This window comes from Gobio gobio (assembly GCF_949357685.1).
Source record: "Gobio gobio genome assembly, chromosome: 17".
NCBI classification, from domain to species: domain Eukaryota; kingdom Metazoa; phylum Chordata; class Actinopteri; order Cypriniformes; family Gobionidae; genus Gobio; species Gobio gobio.
Window position 1 is genome coordinate 3874153 of NC_137110.1, and position 23131 is coordinate 3897283.

Here is a 23131-nt window from a genome sequence, read left to right on the forward strand (position 1 = left end):
TCCACAGGTGAGAGTTTTCACATTCTCGGTGGGGCAGCACAACTATGATGTCACTCCTCTGCAGTGGATCGCCTGTGCCAACAAGGGTAAGAGAGGAGGAGGAGGAGCTTGTGTGTGTACGTTTGGTTATGAGATTTTCAAACGTATCCATTTGGGACCGTCTCAGTGTGGACGGAAGGCCAAAACGGAGAGAAAAAGAAAACAAAAACATATTAGTGTGGACAAGCACATTGCAACTAGAGGTGTGAATCGTCACTGGTCTCAGCATTCAGTTAGATTATGATTATCATGTCAACGATTCGATTAGATATCATGATACGTTGCATCCTTAATTTTCAATGTTACTACACATGGCTACAATTTCGACAGTGAACACAAGCAGTCAGATGTGTATGAACTCCCTAAAGGTGGCAAACATCAAACACACCTTCAGTGTGAACACACAGACGACAGGAGCATTTAGAGCTAACAAACACTAGTGAATACTGAGAGCATGACACTGTCAAGTAGTGTACTTAAGTTACAATAACACTCACACACTCGCACGCACACAAACACACACTCGCGTGCTCATACACACGCTCACATGCATGTGCTCGCGAACACACACATGCTCACACACACACATGCTCGCATCCACATATGCTCGCATGCAAACACACACATGCAAACGCTCACACATACACTCGCATGCAGACACACTCACACACGCTCTCACGCACACGCACGCAAACACTCGTACACACAACCGTACACATTTGCACGCACACACACTTGTACGCACATGTTCGCATATACACACACACACACGTACTCACATGCATGTGCTCGCGAACACACACACATGCTCACACACACATGCTTGCATGCAGACACATGCATGCAAACGCTCACACGCGGTCGCGCTTACACACTTGCACGCACTCGAGAACACACACACTCATGCTCGCACACACACACACTTGCATGCAGACACACTCGCACATGCTCACACACACACGCACGTAAACGCTCATACACACACACACACACACACGCTCGCACACATACGCTTGCATGCAGACACACTCGCACACATGCTCACGCACGCATGCAAACGCTCATACACACAACCGTACACACTTGCACGCACACACACACACACACACATACAATGCTTAACAAATAAGCATGGAGAGAACTTATCCGTCTGGTTTTATTATTTTATTTATTATTCGGCACATATCCGAGTGTGGAAGCTGAAGTATAGCGCACTTGCATGACATGAAGGCGCCAGCGCGGTCACTGGCATTTTTTTTCCTGACAGAGAAAACAACTTAAAATACTCCATCATTTATGGTCATACAGAACAAACAGGACGCGCGCTTTCTTTCGTCCTATAGTCTGCAGCGCATCTCATAAATGGACCGAAACTAAGCGTAACAGGCTTCTTGCCTCACATAGGCTATATATGAGAAACATATCTAGCCTATAGAAAGCTTGAAATGTGTACTTTTAAACAAACAAATTCGAATCGAAAACAAATACTCTCTGCTTATGTAATCGGCTAGTTGATAAACTAATAAAATTAAGATTACATTATAATGATAACCATATATTTCTATATGCGGAGAATGGAATTTTAGATTAGATTAGATTAGATTCAACTTTATTGTCATTACACAAGTACAAGTACAAGGCAACGAAATGCAGTTTAGGTCTAACCAGAAGTGCAATAGCAGCAAGTGCAGGATATACAATGGATGCGTAAGTGCAGGACATGGATATGTACTGAATATGTATAAATATGTATAAATAGAGATACGTTATTACTATAAACAGAACTGAATTTACAGGTGAATATGTACAGTGAATAAATATACAGATGGCTATTACTATAAACAGAATTTACAGGTGAATATGTACTATGAATACAATATACAGATGGCTATTACTATAAACAGAATTTTACAGATAGAGGTATACAATAATATGTTAGGCTAATATGAGGAATAGCAGTGGATTAGGGTAGTGCAATAATCAGGTAGTGCAATTTTCCTGTCAAAGCACAGTTTTTAAGGTGACAACTGGTTATCAATATGAAGCTTACTGTATTTTGAAGATATTGTATCTTACATTACGAAGATAAAAATTGACATTTTGTTAATTAAACAAAAAGCACTTTAATGTTTTAAAAATTAAAACATTTAAAAAATATATTTTTTGTTAGATGTATTTTGACTACTTTTTGTATGTTGTAAAGTTAGATAACGAAGATATATTAACATAAAACAAAAACGTTTAATAGGGCCTCATTGATTAATTTTGAGGTTGGTTCGCTCAATGTTGGTTCGCCTCTGCCTAGAACACTAGCATTGTGGTGGCAACCAACACTCACATTTTGTTCAGAAAATGTTTTTAAAAAAAAAAGTTACTTTCAGAAAAATTAATACACAAATATTCTTAATCTGTAATTTGGTTTAATAGACTAGTATAAAACAACTCATCCAGTCAGATGTTAAAGCCACACTTGTCTTTGTACAATAAGAGCTTACATGCAATCCTGGTCAAGTAATGTTGACCGATCTAACCTAACAAGTCAAAGCCAGTTAAAGCAAACATTCCCTCTCTCAGCTCCGTTTAACAATCAGTCCCTCTTCAGCTCTGATTAGTTAATAAGGAACGGTAGCAGAATCCTTCAGAGTCCCCCGCCGCCCTCCCCTCCTTCTAATTAATTAGCCGAAGAGGACCTGCCGTCGCAGCGATAACCACGCTCGCAACTTCTCTGCGTCTCCAGCCAAAAGCGCTTCCACTTAAGGATTAGCCCTCTGTGCGGCCATGTTCTCAGCTGTAATGACTGGCAGCGAGGGGACGGAGTCTGGCACAGCAAGCAAGCGGACTCCATCTCCACCGCAGGCTTTCATTTCGCTCGCCGATATCACAAAGACACAGAGGAACGCCCCTGACACCCTCACAAAGACGACATCGCTCGCGTCGCTCCCTTCGCTGTGGAATACGTGTAGCACGCCATATCTGACTGAAAGCATTCGCAGGCGTCGCTAGATCGGTTCAAACAGAGGTGGCGCGTTTACATATGCAGAGCGCTCTTTAAGACTTGCATCGGATTGTCTGCGTCTCGTTGTTCTGTTGTGCATCTCGGAGCGTTTTGTAATCATGACCAAGTCGAGGGATCAGACTGCCGGCAACAATGAGAGACATGTTTGTTTGACACGGCTTAGCGTGTGTTGTCACTCCACCGGCTGTCTCTCAGCGAGCTCGTTCACACTCCACTGACACACACACACACACACACACACACACGCAAAGTCTCATACGGCCGGTCGCTGAATCAGAGCCAATTCCCGGCGGCTCGCATTGATTTGATTAGATTCTTTCTGCCGTGCTGATTGGTTTGACCCTCTCACATCTTCTTTAGTTTTTATACTCTTAATTCTCTTGACTTTGATACGCTTCTAAAGACGTTTAAATTATTTCTGATTCATTAACTGAACTAGATTTGACTCCCTTATCTGCAGTCATTTTAGGGGCCGTCGCCTTCTCAAAGGGAAGTTCCGGGTTCAACACCGGCTTTATCTTATCCAACATTTGTGACGTGATGGCAATTACCACGGAAAATCATTTTGATTCGTCCCTCAGCTTTGAGGTTATCAGTTTTGAGAATAACTTCAAAAAAGCATATTTTTGTTTGAAACTATTCGATTAGAGAAAGGAAAAAAAGTTGTATTTATTAAATGAATATTTCATATTTATTTTGTTATCTCACCTAATTGTAAGATTGTGATGGATAGCAGGAAAACCACAGGCCCGGTTTTTAGCCACTTATGGTGATCTGAACTCTACACCCGACCTCTGTGTTAATGACGGTTTCAGCTCAAATGAGCTGCAAAATGTTGGTCCTGAAGTTATCAAGACTTAAATTGTTCAGTGACCTTTACTGCAATAATGGCACACTGAGTGAAGGCTGAGTCATTTCATGTTCAGGCGAATGATTTCAGCGACATTAGTGTTTCCATCCTACAGATAATTAGAAAAACACATAGTACCTGTTAAAAAATATTCATACATACAACCACACATGCATGCAAACATAAATACAAACATACATACAACCACACATGCATACACACATACACACATGCATACACATTACATACATACATACATACATACACACATACATACAGACATTCATAATCCATACATACATACATACATACATACATGCATACAACCACTCATGCATCCACACATACATCCACACATGCATGCAAACATAAATACATGCATACATACAACCACACATGCATACACACATACACACATGCATACACATTACACACACATACATACATACATACATACATACATACACGCATACACACATACATACAGACATTCATAATCCATACATGCATACATACATACATACAGACATACATGCATACATACATGCATGCATACAACCACTCATGCATCCACACATACATCCACACATGCATGCAAACATAAATACATACATACATACAACCACACATGCATACACACATACACACATGCATACACATTACACACACATACATACATACATGCATACATACATACACGCATACACACATACATACAGACATTCATAATCCATACATGCATACATACATACATGCACACAACCACTCATGCATCCACACATACATACACACATGCATACATACCTACATACATACATGCATACAACCACACATACATACATACATGCATACAACCACACATGCATACATACACACATACATGCATACATCCACACATGCATACATACATACATACACTCAGGCATAAACCATACATGCATACATACACCCATACATACACACATACATACATGCTTAATCCATACATACATACATGCATGCATATACATGAATACATACACACATACTTACATACATACATACACACATGCATACATACACCCTAAAAAATGCTATGTTAAAAATAACCCAAGTTGGGTTGAAAATAGACTAACCCAGCAATTGGGTTGTTTTAAGCAAACATTTAACCCAATTGCTGGGTTAAAACAACCCACATGCTGGGTTTAGTCCATTTTCAACACACACACACACACACACACACACACACACACACACACACACACACATACATACAGTACATATGAAAAAGGCTGTAAATTACGTTTGAAGTGAAAGTCGCTTGTCGACTCTAAACATTGTGAGTCCGGCACTTCAGATGTCCAGCTCTTTGTTCAGACGCTCTTGTCTGTAATGTGGTGGATGGCCATATTGACCCTGCCTGTGTGTCCACTCTCTCAATTATCAGCCTCTGAGGCACAGTCTCTGAATGCCTAATGAGACACTGCACATTCTGTGCCGAACATCTGCACTTGGTTAGTCTGTCTGAATACTAAAATATGATGTGTGTCGCTAAGCCAACAATTCATAAGCACACAAAAAATCGGATGAAATAATTTGTAATTAGAAGGAACGTTTTCTCTTTAAATTCCTTTAAGAACTGCATAAACCACATTTATAATTAACAGTTGCTTTAAAATAATTGCACTAAATTTGCCACAGTGATTTCTGGGATCAAGCGGCTTTTTCAAAACAAGCCAGTTTAATATCGGGAGCCCACATTCAAACCCCTGTTGCCTGTTTAGTCAGCTCATTATGTTTGAATGCAAATATGTCAACATTAAACAACCCTGTTATTGCTGTGTGTTTATTTCTGAACAGGTTACTACTTTGAGATCCCTTCCATTGGAGCCATAAGAATCAACACACAGGTTTGTCATTTCTACAGCTTATTATTTCATATATATGGGTTTTATAAAATAATTAAATATGTTTATTGAGCAAGGATGCATTAAAGACATTTATAGTGTTACAAAATAGTTCTATTCATCAAAGAATCCTGAAATAATGTGAAAAATATTAAGCAGCAAAAACTATTTTCAAGATTGATCATAATCAGAAAAGAATGATTTCTGAAGGATCATGTGACACAGTAATGATGCTTTGATCACATGCATTATTAATAGGGGTGTAACGATTCGTTTTAACAACGATTCGATTCGTATCACGATTTGAGGTTGTCGATACGATTCAAGGACGATATTGGTTCATTTAGAACGATACGATCCGAAACGATTCAGTGACTTGAAATCGATTCAGTAACTTTTTAGCCAAAAATTGTGTGACTGAAATAAATATCTGGATACTGCTCAATGCAGGTGAAGTTTCCTAGATTCCTGTTGTTTCTTGTAAGGGAATCAGGTATCAATTAATTATGGATATAAACAAACAAGTAAACAACAATTAATGGCAAATGCATTCAAATTTTATTAAGTGCAACCAACAGTTTAGGTTGAATTAAAAGGAAGTTAACCTTTTCTGCTCTCATTTTCAATTTTCAATACATTTTCAATAAAAGCACAGTAAGTGCAACCAACATTTCAACAGTAGGTTAACCTGCTACTTCTGCTTTTGTTTTCCAACATAAAAATATTACAATATTAGTATAAAAAATAAAGTGCAACTAACTACTCTTCAGGTTTAATTAATAGTAGGTTTACCTGCTACTTTTGCTGTTGTTTTACAACATTAAAATAATACAAATACAATATTAATATCAAAAATAAAGTGCAACCAACATTTCTTCAGGTTGAATAAACTGGCTGAACCTGCTACTACTCTCAGTTTAATAAACAAACAATATTTAACAAAGATAAAATGTAACCAACTACTCTTCAATGACTCTACAGATTTCTTTTTCAAAAATATCAACATGATCTGACAGCAGAACACTTCTCTGTGCGTTCACTATGTCGCCAGCTGTACTAAAACTCGGTCTGCTGGCACACTGGTGTCAGGAATTCACAGGTAACATTTAGCAAGGGTTGAAAGTACAGGTAAAACGTTACTAACTTAGCTCTTTCTCCTGGTGGCTTGATAATTTCTCGCACGTTGGCTTCTCTGTCATCCGCCATGCTGTTTTGTTTTCTTAGCGCTGCTGCTGGTGCGTGCGTTGCGATGATGTCACAGATAGGCAGACTTAATCGAGTAACGTTTAACGGCTTTATCATTAAAAGTGCTAAGAAAAAATATCCATATAAAGTCTGACGTGCTTAAATCCAATGCGGTATTTCCCATGATCGATACAATCGATTGATTACCCTTTAAAACGATGTTAGATCGATATATGTCGTCCGGAAGGCCATCTTGCCGAGCACAGATCGATGTAGTTAGATCATAGGAAAATAAATCGATACATCGATGTAGTAGATGAATCGTTACACCCCTAATTATTAATATTCCACAACATTGCTGTATTTTTGTTCAAATAAATGCAGCTTTGGTGACTTTCAAGACATCATACTGGATCTCTGCCATGGCTTTGAGTGGCTCGTTGCTCTTATGAAACAACAGCAACGCGAGAGACATGATGCATTCAAATTAACAATGACCATAAATATTATATTTGCCGGTTCACCTGATCTGCAGTCTCAGTTGTGCACATATCAGCCTCAAAAGTGTCTGTGGCAGCCAATCAGTTTTAATAAAGCGTCTGTACATGGATCCAGTTCACATTCAGCTTCATGAGCTTTGAAGCACAATGATGTTATCGCGGTTTAGAGATATATATGTCACGCTAGAGAGCAGAACCATAAAGACGGAGGAACAGATAAAGCCATTCTATATTTAGCATCAATACGATTCAAATGGGACTGTGATTTCTGTAATCCACTTCCGTGCAGTTTTCATTATCCCCCAGCAATCTTTCCCGAGGCCGGCGAAACCCGCCGCAATAACATCGCTCTTCTCCGAAAGCAGTCGCTCCAATTTCCCCACATCTTCTCTGTGATTATTCTGTGAGCTCTTCACTCTCTCAGCCTTTCTTCTTTATCTCCTCTCTATCACCTTTTACTATCTGTTCCCCTCTTTTTCCAATCCAACTTTGCTTTATTCATTCCTGTCTCTTTCTGCGTCTAACCTCCCCACAGGCGGCTGAATAGACCATCAGCTGTTCCATTAGGCTGAGTGTAATTTTATTCGGAGAACTGCCACTTATTCTAATAGCCTGTGTGAGACAGGTGTGGGCGCATAACTGTATATATGGCCACACCTGTGCCCCCCCGCTCCCTCCTCCCCTGTCTCATACCGTTACCGCAGAAAGCCGTGGACGTCCGGTGCCAAAAATAACCACACGTCCACTGCAAATGTTTGCGGATGCTGGTGGATGTATGAAAAATCCACCTTGCAAAAGGTTCTTCTAACAAATGTACAAAAAAAAGTAGGGTTTAATTCTCACTATTAAAGGATGAGTTCACTTCAAAGTGAACATTTCCTGATATTTTACTCAGCCCAATCTCATCCGTGCCGGAAAAATCTTTTAAATTGTCCGATTGTTTTACCTTTATTTTTGGCCGTTTGATTACTTAAAGAGTTGGTTCACGCAAAAATGAACATTAGCCCATGATTTACATGTCCTCAAGTCATCCTAGGTGTGTATGACATGCTTCTTTCAGACGAACACAATCAGAGTTATATTAAAAAATATCCTGGCTCTTCCAAGCTTTATAAAGGCATCCCAAAATTTGAAGACCAAAAAAGTGCATCTATCCATCATAAAAGTGCATCTATCTATCATAAAAGTGCATCTATCCATCATAAAAGTGCATCTATCCATCATAAAAGTGCATCTATCCATCATAAAAGTTCATCTATCCATCATAAAAGTGCATCCATCCATCATAAAAGTTCATCTATCCATCATAAAAGTGCATCTATCTATCATAAAAGTGCATCTATCCATCATAAAAATGCATCTATCCATCATAAAAGTTCATCTATCCATCATAAAAGTGCATCTATCCATCATAAAAGTGCATCCATCCATCATAAAAGTGCATCTATCCATCATAAAAGTGCATTTATCCATCATAAAAGTGCATCCATCCATCCATCATAAAAGTGCATTTATCCATCATAAAAGTGCATCTATCCATCATAAAAGTGCATCCATCCATCATAAAAGTGCATCTATCCATCATAAAAGTGCATCCATCCATCATAAAAGTGCATTTATCCATCATAAAAGTGCATCCATCCATCATAAAAGTGCATTTATCCATCATAAAAGTGCATCTATCCATCATAAAAGTGCATCCATCCATCATAAAAGTGCATCCATCCATCATAAAAGTGCATCTATCCATCATATAACTGCTCCACACGGCTCCGGGGGGTTAATAAAGGCCTTCTGAAGCGAATCGACGGGTTTGTGTATGAAAAATATCCATATTTAACACGTTAAAAAGTAAAATATCTATCTTCCAGCGGACGGCCTTCCATATTCAATTCCTCTATTCCACTTTATCACTGTTTTCTATTTGAATATAACTTAAATTATTATTTTTTTCTGTGATCAAAGCTGAATATTCAGCCTCATTACTCCAGTCTTCAGTGTCACATGATCCTTCAGAAATCATTCTCATATGAGGATTTGCTGCTCAATAGACATTTATGATTATCAATGTTGAAAACAATATTTTGTGGAAACTGTGATACGTTTTGTTTCAGGATTCTTTAATAAACAGCAAATTCAAAAGAACAGAAATATTTTGAAACATTATAAATGTCTCTTGTGATCAGTGTCAGTGTATATAGAATTATTATATTGTGTGCTTAATTTGAATGACTGATTGCATAAGTACTGTGATTGTGAAAAAGCCTTACCTTTGTTCTCCGGTGTCTCATTGCTGAAGGGTAAATGAGAATAATGTGAATATGAATGCAGCTCCATCATAATAGAGCGTCTGCGTTGAGTTTATGGACAGAGCAGAAATCTACAAGCTAATCTGTGTCGCGTCCCGCTGTGTCACTGCTCTTTATCCTCTTGTACCATTACCGACCCACCGCTGTTTACCTTTCTCCTTTCTCCCGCGTGAAAAGGTCCGCCTGTCATCGTCTCTGCTGAAACACGTCCCCATGGCACGTTAAACGGTGTTTTAGTGAGCTAATAATAGAATAGGTTACGCTTGTCAGCACTTCCATGTTCCAGCAAGAAATAAAAGTGGCCTAATGCTGAGTTTTCATCAAAAGGCCACACTTACACAAGCCGCTGGCTTTCACACAGACTAAATATTCCCCGCATGAGCTTCCAGACCTCCATTAGCTGTGTAAAGATGTTGAAGTTGAAAGATTGCATGTATTAAATATGTTTACTTGGCTCCGGGTTTTCCAACAGTGGTGAAATATTCGGTTGAATCTCATGAAATGTCAAAATTAACAGGGGAAGAAGAAAAATTGTTTAACGTTCTCACGTTCACACGAAGAGAAAAAACATGGAAATATCAGGAATTTTGAAAAATAATAATAAAAATATAGCTGCAAGCCGCAATACCGGGGCCAAGCGCAAATGAGCCAATGAGACGGGGAGGGTTAGACCAGCTGCAACAATGAGCAATTAAAGACATTTTAAGATGATTTTAGGCAAAAATGCATTGTAGTCTATGGGAATTTCATGTTTTGTTCTATTAAAGCGCAATCCCACCATTTTTTGTGTGTGTCCTCGGAGTGAGCCATACATGTGCGTATCAATTTTGGTGAAAATATCGCATTTTGTTTTGGAGTCATAGACATTTATATGAAAAAAAACACATAAAAATTTACTGACACATGACTTTGATTGGATTTTACTCCCCCTTACTGTCAATATTTTGACATTCAAAGAATATCAATGAAGGTGAGTAGATTTGCCAGTACAGGTTTAAATGCTGCTCGTGAGCTAAACAAAGAATCAAAAGATCTAAATATTCACAACAAACGCCCTTTCAACATGAAACTAAGAACGGAGAGTTCTCGCCACAGCCTCTCAGATGTTTTATCGCCCCTTTAGGGTTTTAGGGTTTTTAATTTCTTTTGACTTTGGGGTGAAATATAACCGTGTTTTTGCCTTTAAATGATTCACCTCCCAAAGAGTCCTATAGGCCGTTTATATAAACGTGCGCTCACGGCGTCCCAACAAGTGTCATCCTGTGGCAGACCACCCTACCTCTCCAGAGCGAGAATGTGCTTTCTAACGGCTGTAATATGCTTTAATAGCTGCTTTATGATGATTTGTTACGGCTGGAAGTGGCTCTGTGCAGCGGGCTTTACTGGCCCCTCGGGCGGACGCTTTTAACAGCGTGCTTTATGTAATGGAGCGGCGAGTCGGAGTCGTTTGCTTTACGGCTGGAGGGAGGTGTGGACTCCCTGCCTTTGAGAGTTGTAACCTGTGGACAATAGATGCTTTTGATTGGTGATTCTGTGCATGTTTGTTGTAAAATTGTGCTGGAGTACGGTTCTTGTTACACTGTAAAAAATCTAACTCACAAACATTTTGACTAATGATAATGTTTTAGTTAAAGGGTTAGTTCACCCAAAAATGAAAATTCTGTCATTAATGACTTACCCTCATGTCGTTCGACACCCGTCAGACCTCCGTTCATCTTCAGACACAAATGAAGATATTTTAGTTGAAATCTGATGGCTTTGAAAGTCCTCCATTGGCTCAATGGTACTCTACACTCTCAAGACCTATAAAAGGTACTAAAGACGTCGTTACAAAGTCCATCTCACTACAGTGGTTCTAAAATAACTTTTTGAATCGGTGACAATAGTTTTTGTGTGCAAAAAAACCCTAAATAACGTCTTACATAGTGATGACGATTTCAAAACAAATCATCATGAAGCTTCGAAGCGTGATGAATCAGTGAGTCGATTCAGCAGTTTGAATCGCCAAATTTCAGCAGTTTGGCGGTTTGACACGCGATCCGAATCATCATTCAACTCACTGATTCATAACGCTTCGAAGCTTCATGAGGCCGTGTTTTGAAATCGTCATCACTATGTTAGACGTTATTTAGGGTTTTTTTGTGCACAAAAACTATTGTTGCCGATTCATAAAGTTATTGTAGAGCCACTGTAGTGAGATGGACTTTGTAACGACGTCTTTAGTACATTTTAAGGGTCTTGAGAGTGTAAAGTGCATTGAGCCAATGGAGGCCTTTCAGAGCGATCGGATTTACACTAAAATATCTTCATTTCTGTTCCGAAGATGAACGGAGGTCTGACGGGTGTCGAACGACATGAGGGTAAGTAATTAATGACAGAATTTTCATTTTTGGGTGAACTAACCCTTTAACTGGACAATTAAATGCAAAAACGTTGGCTGAACTGGTCAAAACAAGTTGGTTCAACAATTGTTGGACCAACTTAGTATTAATTGCAAATTCGATTTGTAAATGCAAGTTAACACGCATACAAGTTGCAACAAGTTATAAATGCATTTTGGGTGCATCATGCAAAACTCATCCATGTCTCCCAGAATGCATTGCGGTATGAAGCATGTCACCATTGTTGAGATTTATAGGCTGATTCTTGATGTCTGTGTGAGAAAATCTCATACGAGGTCAAAGTGCTTAATGCACAATTGGTTTTAAACCTTAGTAAACTATTTTGATTAAAACCATATATGATCTTTTCTAGAATCACAATAAAAAAAGCTAATAGTATATTGCTCATATTAAACTCAGTCATAAAATCTGTGAATTAAGCCACTACACAATGGTTATATTCTTATCATCGCGCAACTGACAGCATTTGATTATCTTTTCTTGCTAAACATTAAAAAGTCGTCAAACTGCCCAACTAAAGAAAACTCATCACCATGATGGTGACATAAAAAAATAAAAAACTTAGTCAGCTGAACAAAAGATCTTAAATTGGGAGACATGTGACCTTACTCAGTTAATTGAGTAAAGTGAACTACTTTGTTTAAAATTTGAGTAAACTCAAAAAAGCTGTGCAGCAAGTTGCCTTACAATTTTAAGTTATGTCAACTTTTCTTTTTTTACAGTGTATATATGTGTTGAAGTCTGTGTGTTTTTTCATTATCAGGAGTACTTGGATGTTCTGGGACGGCCGATGGTGCTGGCAGGCCAAAGGGCTAAACAAGTGCAGTGGACCAACGTTTACCAGGATGCTCTGGTATGGAAGATTAACATCATCATCAAAATCAAAATTCATTTAATAGTTTAAAATCTGGCCAATTCATATAGGTCTACACAGACTCTGAGAGCACACAAATTATGTGTTTGTCAAGCGATTAATCGCGATTAATTGCATTCAAAATAAAATGTTGTTTTTATATAATATACACTGATTATCTCTTCATCACCTGTTAGTGGGTGGGATATATTAGGCAGCAAGTGAACATTTTGCCCTTAAAAGTTGATGTGTTATGCTGCCTTCACACCAAACGCGAATAGAGCGTCAAAATCGCGTCTAGTTGGACGCTTGAACATTTTGAATCCATCCACAGCGAATTGGACGCGCGTATAAATTGAACGTTTGAAGCGAAATAGACACACGTTCAAGGCGCTCCAGGAGAAATATGTCATAAAACACCACTCTGCCTCTTTTCATTTTCATTAAAAATATATATTAAGCATTAATAGCCACACAAATGTGGTCCAGGCAACTCCTACATTATCTTCACTGCACTCTCTTTATAAATAAACCACAGATTTGAGCTTTAAACAACTACCTTCTCACCTGAAAAAGTCTTAAAACTACATTTTGTGACACCTTTGGGAAACCTTGGGTCCTCCATCCATGTGGATGTTACTTTGACACGTCCCACCTACCTAAGCATTGTTGAGACCATGTCCAGCCTTTCATGGAAACGGTATTCCCTGGTGGCTGTGGCTCTTTCAGCAGATAATGCGCCGCCACAAAGCACAAATGCTTCAGGAATGATTTGAGGAGCACAACAGCGAGTTTGAGGTGTTGACTTAGCCTCCAAATTCCCCAGATCTCAATCCATTCGAGCATCTGTGGGATGAGCTGAACAAACAAGTCCTATCCATGGAGGCCCCACCTCACAACTTACAGGACTTAAAGGATCTGCTGCTAACATCTTGGTGCCAGATACCACAGCACAGCTTCAGGGGTCTAGTGGAGTCCATGCCTCGATGGGTCAGGAGGACCGACACAATATTATATATTAGGTCATAATGTTTTGCCTGATCGGTTTGTTTCGGTGTATTTTATATATAAATATAAAAAAATCTTACATTTATACATACATGTGTGTGTATTTATATATACATAATAATTATACACACATATTATGTAAACACAAACGTTTATTTTGGATGCGATTAATCGTGATTAATCGATTTGACAGCACTAGTTTGTTTATTATACAGAAAATGCAATTAAATCAAACAATTAAATTAATATTATAATCAAATTAAAAAATAGCTTATCATAGGGATCGTCACACATTAAAAAGTGCTAAAAAGCATATTGTTATTGCTCAACGGCCCGTCTAATTCACAAATCAATCAGTTATTGTGATTCTTTTAAATGAATCATTCGGACGGTGACTCACTCTGAACAGAACATGCACATCATCAGTCAGAATAATGGACTGAATCAGTCAGATGACTCACTTCCTCTCTCAAAGGAATTATGGCCAAGTCATTAACTTTTTTTAAGTGAATGTTAAAAATGCTCATTTTGTTTGGTAAAACTAGTCAACTTAAAGGATTAGTTCACTTTTAAATAAACTTTTGCTGATAATTTACTCATCCCCATGTCATCCAAGATGTCTATGTCTTTGTTTCTGCAGTCAAAAAGAAATTAAGGTTTTTGATGAAAATTTTCCAGGATTTTTCTCCATATAATGGACTTCAATGGGCTCCAAACGGTTCAAGGTCCAAATGACAGTTTCAGTGGAGCTTCAAAGGGCTTCAAACCATACCAGACGATGAATAAGGGTCTTATCTAGTGAAACAATCAGTTTCTGTGAGAAACCAAGCAGTATTTATGCTTTTATTTTACCTCTTAACAGACGAACGTGATCATCTCTGAGCTCCGCCATAACTTCCGCTAAGTGAGGTCAAAATATGAGCCTGGTCATAGATGTATACGTAGATGCCTCATTAGCGCCTGTACGGATCAGTAGAATGAGGCATCTACGATCAATATATCTATGATCACGATCGTATTTTGACCTCACTTAGCGGAAGTTATGGCGGAGCTCAGAGATGATCACGTTCGTCTGATAAGAGGTAAAAAGATACAAAAAGCCCTTTGAAGCTGTGCTGAAATCCGTTTGGAGCCCATTGAAGTCCATTATATGGAGAAAAATCCTGGAATATTTGAATCAAAAACCTTAATTTCTTTTTGACTGCAGAAAGAAAGACATGGACATCTTGCAAAAGTTTATTTAAAGGTGAACTGATCCTTTAATGACTTACATTTGATAAAGTGTGACCCTGGACCACAAAACCAGGTAAAAAAAATTAAATTGAGATGTATACATCATCCGAAAGCTGACTAAATGCGCTTTCCATTGATGTGTGGTTTGTTAGGACAGGACAATATTGAAAATCTGCAATCTGAGTGTGCTAAAAAATCGAAATATTGAGAAAATCGCCTTTAAAGTTGTCCAAATGAAGTCCGTAGCAATGCATATCACTACTAATAATAAATTTTTAATATATTTACGGTAGGACATTTACTAAATATCTTAATGGAACACGATCTTAATATCCTGATGATTTTTGGCATAAAAGAAAAATTGATAATATATGGTTGGCTATTGCCACATATATATTCCCGTGAGACGCAGGACTGGTTTTGTGCTCCAGGGTCACACATGGGTCTGTATTTCTGCTGAAATACCTTTAACTCTTGAAGAAAGGTTGTGTTTAGCAAGGACCAAACCCTGTAAGAAACACACGCACACATCCCGTCAGTCATTGATTTGAGACGGAGAAAGCGTTTCCGATTGCATTGTTAGCGGTGGCCACTGGCTGTGATATTGTTCGTTCTTTGTTTTCTTCCCAGAAAGCACTCATTTGAATCTCCACAGCTAGTTTGTTTTCTCATTGACCATATAATTTTACTAGGAGTTGGCCGGCGCTTTATATGCGGCAGTCTTTTATTCATGTGTGCAGTGTGCTGTGAGATCCTTCCCCAAGTTCACAGCGATAACAACAGTCGTTTTATGTTGCTGTGTTTGTTTTGTGTTTACAGGGTTTAGGTCTCGTCATTACCGGCACAATGCCCGTCTTCAATCTCACCGTTGATGGGGACTCGAAAGTAAGTCGCGAGCAGCTTCCTGTAAATGAACCGCTGGTAATTTCTTTTGTGTGCCCCGCAGGATGAAAGAAATGTTGCATTATGGCGTTTTTGCATTATTAGTATGATCACGTTCCTGTTGTAATTCTTAGCATGTTTCCTAACTGACATTGACAAACTGTTTGAGAGCGGCATGTGTCACAGTGTTGAATGCATATTGAATAGGGCTTGACTTTGAAGACACACAAGGCCGTTTGACTTTTGAAGTTCATATTGAGTGTTTTATACACTCACCTAAAGGATTATTAGGAACACCGGTTCAATTTCTCATTAATGCAATTATATAATCAACCAATCACATGGCAGTTGCTTCAATGCATTTAGGGGTGTGGTCCTGGTCAAGACAATCTCCTGAACTCCACACTGAATGTCAGAATGGGAAAGAAAGGAGATTTAAGCAGTTTTGAGCGTGGCATGGTTGTTGGTGCCAGACGGGTCGGTCTGAGTATTTCACAATCTGCTCAGTTACTGGGATTTTCACGCACAACCATTTCTAGGGTTTACAAAGAATGGTGTGAAAAGGGAAAAACATCCAGTATGCGGCAGTCCTGTGGGAGAAAATGCCTTGTTGATGCTAGAGGTCAGAGGAGAATGGGCCGACTGATTCTTTCTGAAAACAGCCGAGTCCGTGGAGGCGTGCAGTGGGCGGAGCTAAAGAGTCGCGAGCGCACACACACACACACACAACCACACGTCATTATCCCTGGATAACTCTCTATTTTCTATATGTTGGTGTTGTTCACATTATATGCATTTACGCGCCGATTGCCAACAAAACACACACATTTGATCAGTTTCACTCACCATCTGCGGTTTCCACTCATGACCGGGAACAAACACACACACTTGCAGAACTCCGGAAACACAAACTGCATCCACTGTTCCCTTTACGCTGGGTTATTTGTGAAGCTGTACAAGGCGATCTTTCCCTCACACACACACACACACACTTCTTTAGTGACATTGTTGATCTTGTGTCTAAAAACACAACGACATCGCCGCCGCCGCCGGCTCCCATAACTGAACGAAGCTCAGTGATGGACGCGCTCTTGCTCTCGCTCTGGGTTGTGTGTGTGTGTGTGTGTGTGTGTGTGTGCATCCAGGAGAAGTGCCCATATAAGGAATTCCGCCCTTTATGATGTCATACAGGGCCATACTCGAAAAAAAACTTTCCGAAACTTGTTTGAATCCTGAAGGAGCATAAACAAAAAAAAATTACTTAACTTGATTATACAATTACTGAAAACTACCAGAGTTGTAGCCCTGGAATCAATTCATCTGATCTATTTCAGTTTAAATCAACAGCTGTCAAAGCACATGCTAACATAACTTATTTAACATGTATTTTTAATGAAAAGGTAAGATATTACTTGTCACTGGCATTAGCGCAGTCATTGCTTATAGAGTCAATGTAATGTTTACATTCACTCTGAGATACTGGTAACACTTTACAATAAGGTTACTAACTACATTAGTTAACATGAACTAATAATGAACTGCACTTATAAAGAATTTATTTATCTTTGTTAATGTTAATTTCAACATTTATGCATTATTAAACTCGTTAACATTAGTAAATGCACTGTGAACTAACATGAACAAACCATGAACAGCTGTATCTATATTAACTAACGTTAACAAAGATGAACTAATGCTGAACAGAGGTGTTGTTCATGGTTAGTTCATGTTAGTTAATACATGAACTAATGTTAACTAATACAACCTTATTGTAAAGTGTTCCCGAAATATTTGAGTAAGCTAATTCATAAGTTTTACTTTTAAAATATCATGAAATCTCAATTTTTGTAGTGGAAACTTGACAAACTTTAACTAGCTAATTCAATAAATACTACCTTGCTAATTGGTTACACAATATAATACATTTAACATACAGTGTATCTGTCCTCAAACTAAGCTCACGCTCCACTCGTCACATGATGGAAACCCTACAAAAACCCAACATAACAGAAACTCTTCTAAACTAGCATAAAACATTAAACGCTACTAAATCTCACACTTAATGTTAATCTGGCACAAAAAAAACCATATATAACACTTAATTTTAGCATTTACTGTCCCTTTCGAGTGTCATAGCAAAGCATGCTGGAAAATAGCAATTCCAGCCCAGTTTCGGTTAAATTTAAGTGTCTAAATTAAAAGAAACAAGTTCATAAAACTCAAAACACTTGTGTGTCAGTTTCGAGAACTCAAAAGAAGAAGAAAGTTCTAAATACTCATAAAAGCTCATTTGTTTGAACTCATTTGTTTAATTTGAGTTGGCTCTACTTATTTTGAGTGTTAGGGTTTACAGTGCTGTCCTATGCAAAGCATGCTGGGAACTAGAAATCTAGTCTAATTTCCGAAGTTATCAAGACAATTTAATTAAGTTACTACAACCTAATTTAAAAAAAAAGCCAATTAACGTAGAAATTTGAGTTGAAATTACAGACGATATTAAGTTGATGCAATGATCAACATTGTTGTGTCAACAAAATAATGTTTGCCACTTAAAAGGTTTAATTAAAACAATACATTAGAATTTTTAACTTGCAACCATGCATTGATTTAAGTTGTGTTTTACAGGTCCCTTGAATTAGTGTGGAATGAAGTTGCAATCACTTGAGCTGAATCTGTAGCGTTTGCACGCATCTTTTGCCGTGCATTGGTTGATGAGTAATTTCCATTAGATATAATAAATAGAGAGTGCATTATAATTCTACACATCACATATTTTTCTTGAAGGCACATTCATTTCTTCACATTATTTGCCCCTTTAATTGATGTCCTTAGCAGATGCTTTCTTACCAAAGCTATATTTCTTCTTAGACAGTGTTCATGATAGCGATGATACAACAACTCGACATTATGTGTAGCATAAAAATGAAGAAATGTGCTTGTTGTGCAAACGATGCACTCTCAAAGCATTAATCCATCCAACCGGACCTTACCTGTAGTTTTATCATATATCAATTCTGCCCCCTTGTGGTCATTTTATTGCATTTTTCTGGTTTCTTTATTGCAGAATCAGTTGATTCTTGGTGTCATGGGTGTAGACATCGCCCTCAGTGAGATTAAAGAACTCACTCCGCGGTATAAGGTAAGGGAAGTCACTTTTCTTTCAATCATCGGTCATTAATATCACTGTTTTCTCCAGAGTGTCTGTACAGCTGAATCAAATTCTGTTGCATTATTTACGCTTTGAAACAATCGGCATTGTAAAAACCACTATATAAATAAACGTGACTTGACTAATTTGTGTCTCTGACAGCTCGGAGCCAATGGTTACACGTTTGCCATTGATCCCAATGGATACGTGCTGCTCCACCCCAACCTACAGCCGAAGGTGAAAATCATTTGTGTTTATAGAAGTGTATAGTTATTCTCTTGTTTCTTTCCTGCCTTCAGTTTGTAATGACATGTTTATCTCCATAAGCATAATAGATTTCCCCCCCTAATGGATTTGTTTAGATCATTAACTTCCGGGAGCCGGTCACATTGGACTTCTTGGATGCTGAACTTCCGGACCGCAGCAAGGAGGAGGTGAACATCTCTGAGACGAGTTCTCCCCTGCAAATATGCCAAACACATCATTAAAATGTCATAAAATTACTCATCGGACAACATGTCCAAGTGCGATTTTAGCGGTCGGATGTGTTTCTGGAAAAATTCCCAATTCCCAAACATCAAAGTTTTTCTTTTTATTAAACTTTTGATGGCACTTACTCAACCATTTGAGGTCAGCGAGGTGCAATAAATTGATCAAAAGTGACAGTAAAGACATTTTTCTTCCTCAAAGAATCCTGGGAAAATAATGCAGCGTTGGCGAGCAGGACAACTCAATGAATTTAGCGAATCCCAGATTTTAAATCACTTTAATGCGATCCTAGAGCACAAAATAGTAACACCACAATGAGCAAGACCAGCTTATTAAGAAGCATGAAATAAAATAACCAAATCTTTGTATCCTAGATCCGTCGTCAAATGATTGATGGCAAATCCGGACAGAGGAGAGTCAAGACACTAGTAAAGTCTGTAGATGAGGTGAGTCACATGACCTCTTAATATAACGTGGTATGAAAATCTTATGGTTGGTTGTTAAGATTGTGTGTGTGTGTGTGTTTTCAGCGCTACATCGACGAGGCCCAGAGGATGTACATATGGAGTCCAGTGAGTGGCACAGATTACAGGTGAATATGACACTCGCCTCTGTTTCTGTGGATGTCTCTATATCCTCTTGGCTAGTTTAAACATTTATACTGTGAAACATTCAATGCAGTTGTTGAAATTAGTCATGCATTTTAAGTGGCATCCATAACCTGCCAAAATGAGCAGTATGATTCTCTGAGTTGGTCTTTGCATTTATACTCATTTTTAGGTACTTAAATTGTTTAAAAGTGGATTTTTACACGATTACAAATCATGTAAAATTATGGATGGACGGATGGATGGATGGATGGTTAGATGGACAGACATATGGATGGATGGATGGATGGACGGATGGATGGATGGATGGATGGATGGATGGTTAGATGGACAGACATATGGATGGATGGATGGATGGATGGACGGGCATATGGATGGATGGATGGATAGATGGACAGACATATGGATGGATGGTTGGATGGACGGACAGACGGACGGACGGATGGATGGATGGATGGATGGATGGATGGATGGACGGGCATATGGATGGATGGATGGATGGATAGATGGACAGACATATGGATGGATGGTTGGATGGACGGACAGACGGACGGACGGATGGATGGATGGATGGATGGATGGATGGATGGACGGGCATATGGATGGATGGATGGATGGATAGATGGACAGACATATGGATGGATGGTTGGATGGACGGACAGACGGACGGACGGATGGATGGATGGATGGATGGATGGACGGGCATATGGATGGACGGATGGACATATGGATGGATGGATGGATGACATATAGATGGATGGATGGGCGGAAGGATATATGGATGGATGGATGGAAGGACGGATGACATATGGATGGATGGAATGGACGGACGGACATATGGATGGATGATGGATGGACGGACATATGGATTGATGGATGGATGGATGGATGGACGGATGGATGGATGGATGGATGGATGATGGATGGATGGACGGACGGACATATGGATTGATGGATGGATGGATGGATGGACGGATGGATGGATGGATGGATGGATGGATGGACGGGCAGATGGATGGATGGACGGACGGACATATGGATGGATGGATGGATGACATATAGATGGATGGATGGACGGAAGGATATATGGATGGATGGAAGGACGGATGACATATGGATGGATGGAATGGACGGACGGACATATGGATGGATGATGGATGGACGGACATATGGATTGATGGATGGATGGGCGGACGGATGGATGGACGGATGACATATAGATGGAAGGATGGACAGATGACATATAGATGGGTCGATGGACGGATGACCTATGGATGGACAGATGACGTATAGATGGATGGATGGACAGACGGACATATGGATGGATGGATGGATGGATGGATGGATGGATGGATGGGCGGACATATAGATGGATGAACAGATGACATATAGATGGAAGGATGGACAGATAACATATAGATGGATGGACAGATGACATATAGATGGAAGGATGGACAGATGAGATGGAGGGATGGATGGATGGATGGACAGATGGACATATAGATGGATGGATGGATGGGTGGATGGACAGACAGATGACATATACGTAGATAGATGGATGGACAGATGGAAGGATGGACAGATGAGATGGATGGATGGATGGATGGATGGACAGATGGACATATAGATGGATGGATGGATGGATGGGTGGATGGACAGACAGATGACATATACGTAGATAGATGGATGGACAGATGGATGGATGGATGGATGGATGGATGTATGGATGAGTGGATGGACAGACAGACATATAGAGGGATGTATGGATGGACAGGTGACATGCATACATATATAGATGGATGGATGGATGGATGGATGGACAGACAGACAGACATATTGATGGATTGATGGATGGATGGACATATAGATTGAGGGACAGACAGATGGATGTATAGATGGACGGACATAGATAGATAGATAGATAGATAGATAGATAGATAGATAGATAGATAGATAGATAGATAGATAGATAGATAGATAGATGGATGGATGGATGGATGGATGGATGGATGGATGGATGGATGGATGGATGGATGGATGGATGGATGGATGGATGGATGGATGGATGGATGGATGGATGGATGGATGGATGGACGGACAGACAGACATATAGATGGATTGATGGATGGATGGACATATAGATGGATTGATGGATGGATGGACATATAGATGGATTGATGGATGGATGGACATATAGATGGATTGATGGATGGATGGACATATAGATGGATGGACGGATGGATGGATGGACATATAGATGGATGGACGGATGGATGGATGGACAGAGGGACATGTGGTCATATGTAAATGCTATTGAACTTTTTCTCTTTCCTTCTTTTCAGTCTTGGTTTAGTTCTGCCGTCCTACAGTGAGAACCACATCAGGGCCAACCTGAGCGACCAGATCCTCCAGGTCCAGTGTAAGTACCTCAGGCTGGCTCACGCCGGGCCTGCTCACCTTTCTTCCTTCCCAAAGAGACTTCCTGCTCCCCCTCTTCTCTCGTCCAATCAGCGGAGAGCCCTCCTCTGACATCACAGCGGCGCGAGATCCCGGCCGGTGAAACCCCACCCCACCTCTTCCCTCTTCCCTCCTGTCCTCATGCTGTTCTGTGCTGAGGTGATTTTTCTTTCCCTGCACGGATGAAAAGAAAAAACCCTCAGTAAAAACCAGAGAGGTGAAGCTGTGGTTTTACTGTGTTTACTGAGTTGAAAATAATGGTGACC

The 23131-nt window shown here is 39.4% G+C and overlaps 1 protein-coding gene across 3 annotated transcripts in view; it reads left to right on the forward strand.

Moving 5' to 3' along the window:
* The window catches only part of cacna2d2a (calcium channel, voltage-dependent, alpha 2/delta subunit 2a), a 399611-nt gene that overhangs the window by 338623 nt on the left and 37857 nt on the right, over positions 1-23131 (forward strand). For all 3 annotated transcript variants that reach the window (XM_079841618.1, XM_079841619.1, XM_079841620.1), the window contains 10 exons: positions 8-86; positions 5745-5794; positions 12951-13040; positions 16101-16166; positions 19228-19302; positions 19474-19548; positions 19674-19745; positions 20175-20246; positions 20331-20392; positions 22751-22827. In XM_079841618.1, coding sequence (XP_079697744.1) covers positions 8-86; positions 5745-5794; positions 12951-13040; positions 16101-16166; positions 19228-19302; positions 19474-19548; positions 19674-19745; positions 20175-20246; positions 20331-20392; positions 22751-22827 — 718 coding nt within the window. The remainder of the gene's footprint in view (positions 1-7; positions 87-5744; positions 5795-12950; positions 13041-16100; positions 16167-19227; positions 19303-19473; positions 19549-19673; positions 19746-20174; positions 20247-20330; positions 20393-22750; positions 22828-23131) is intronic.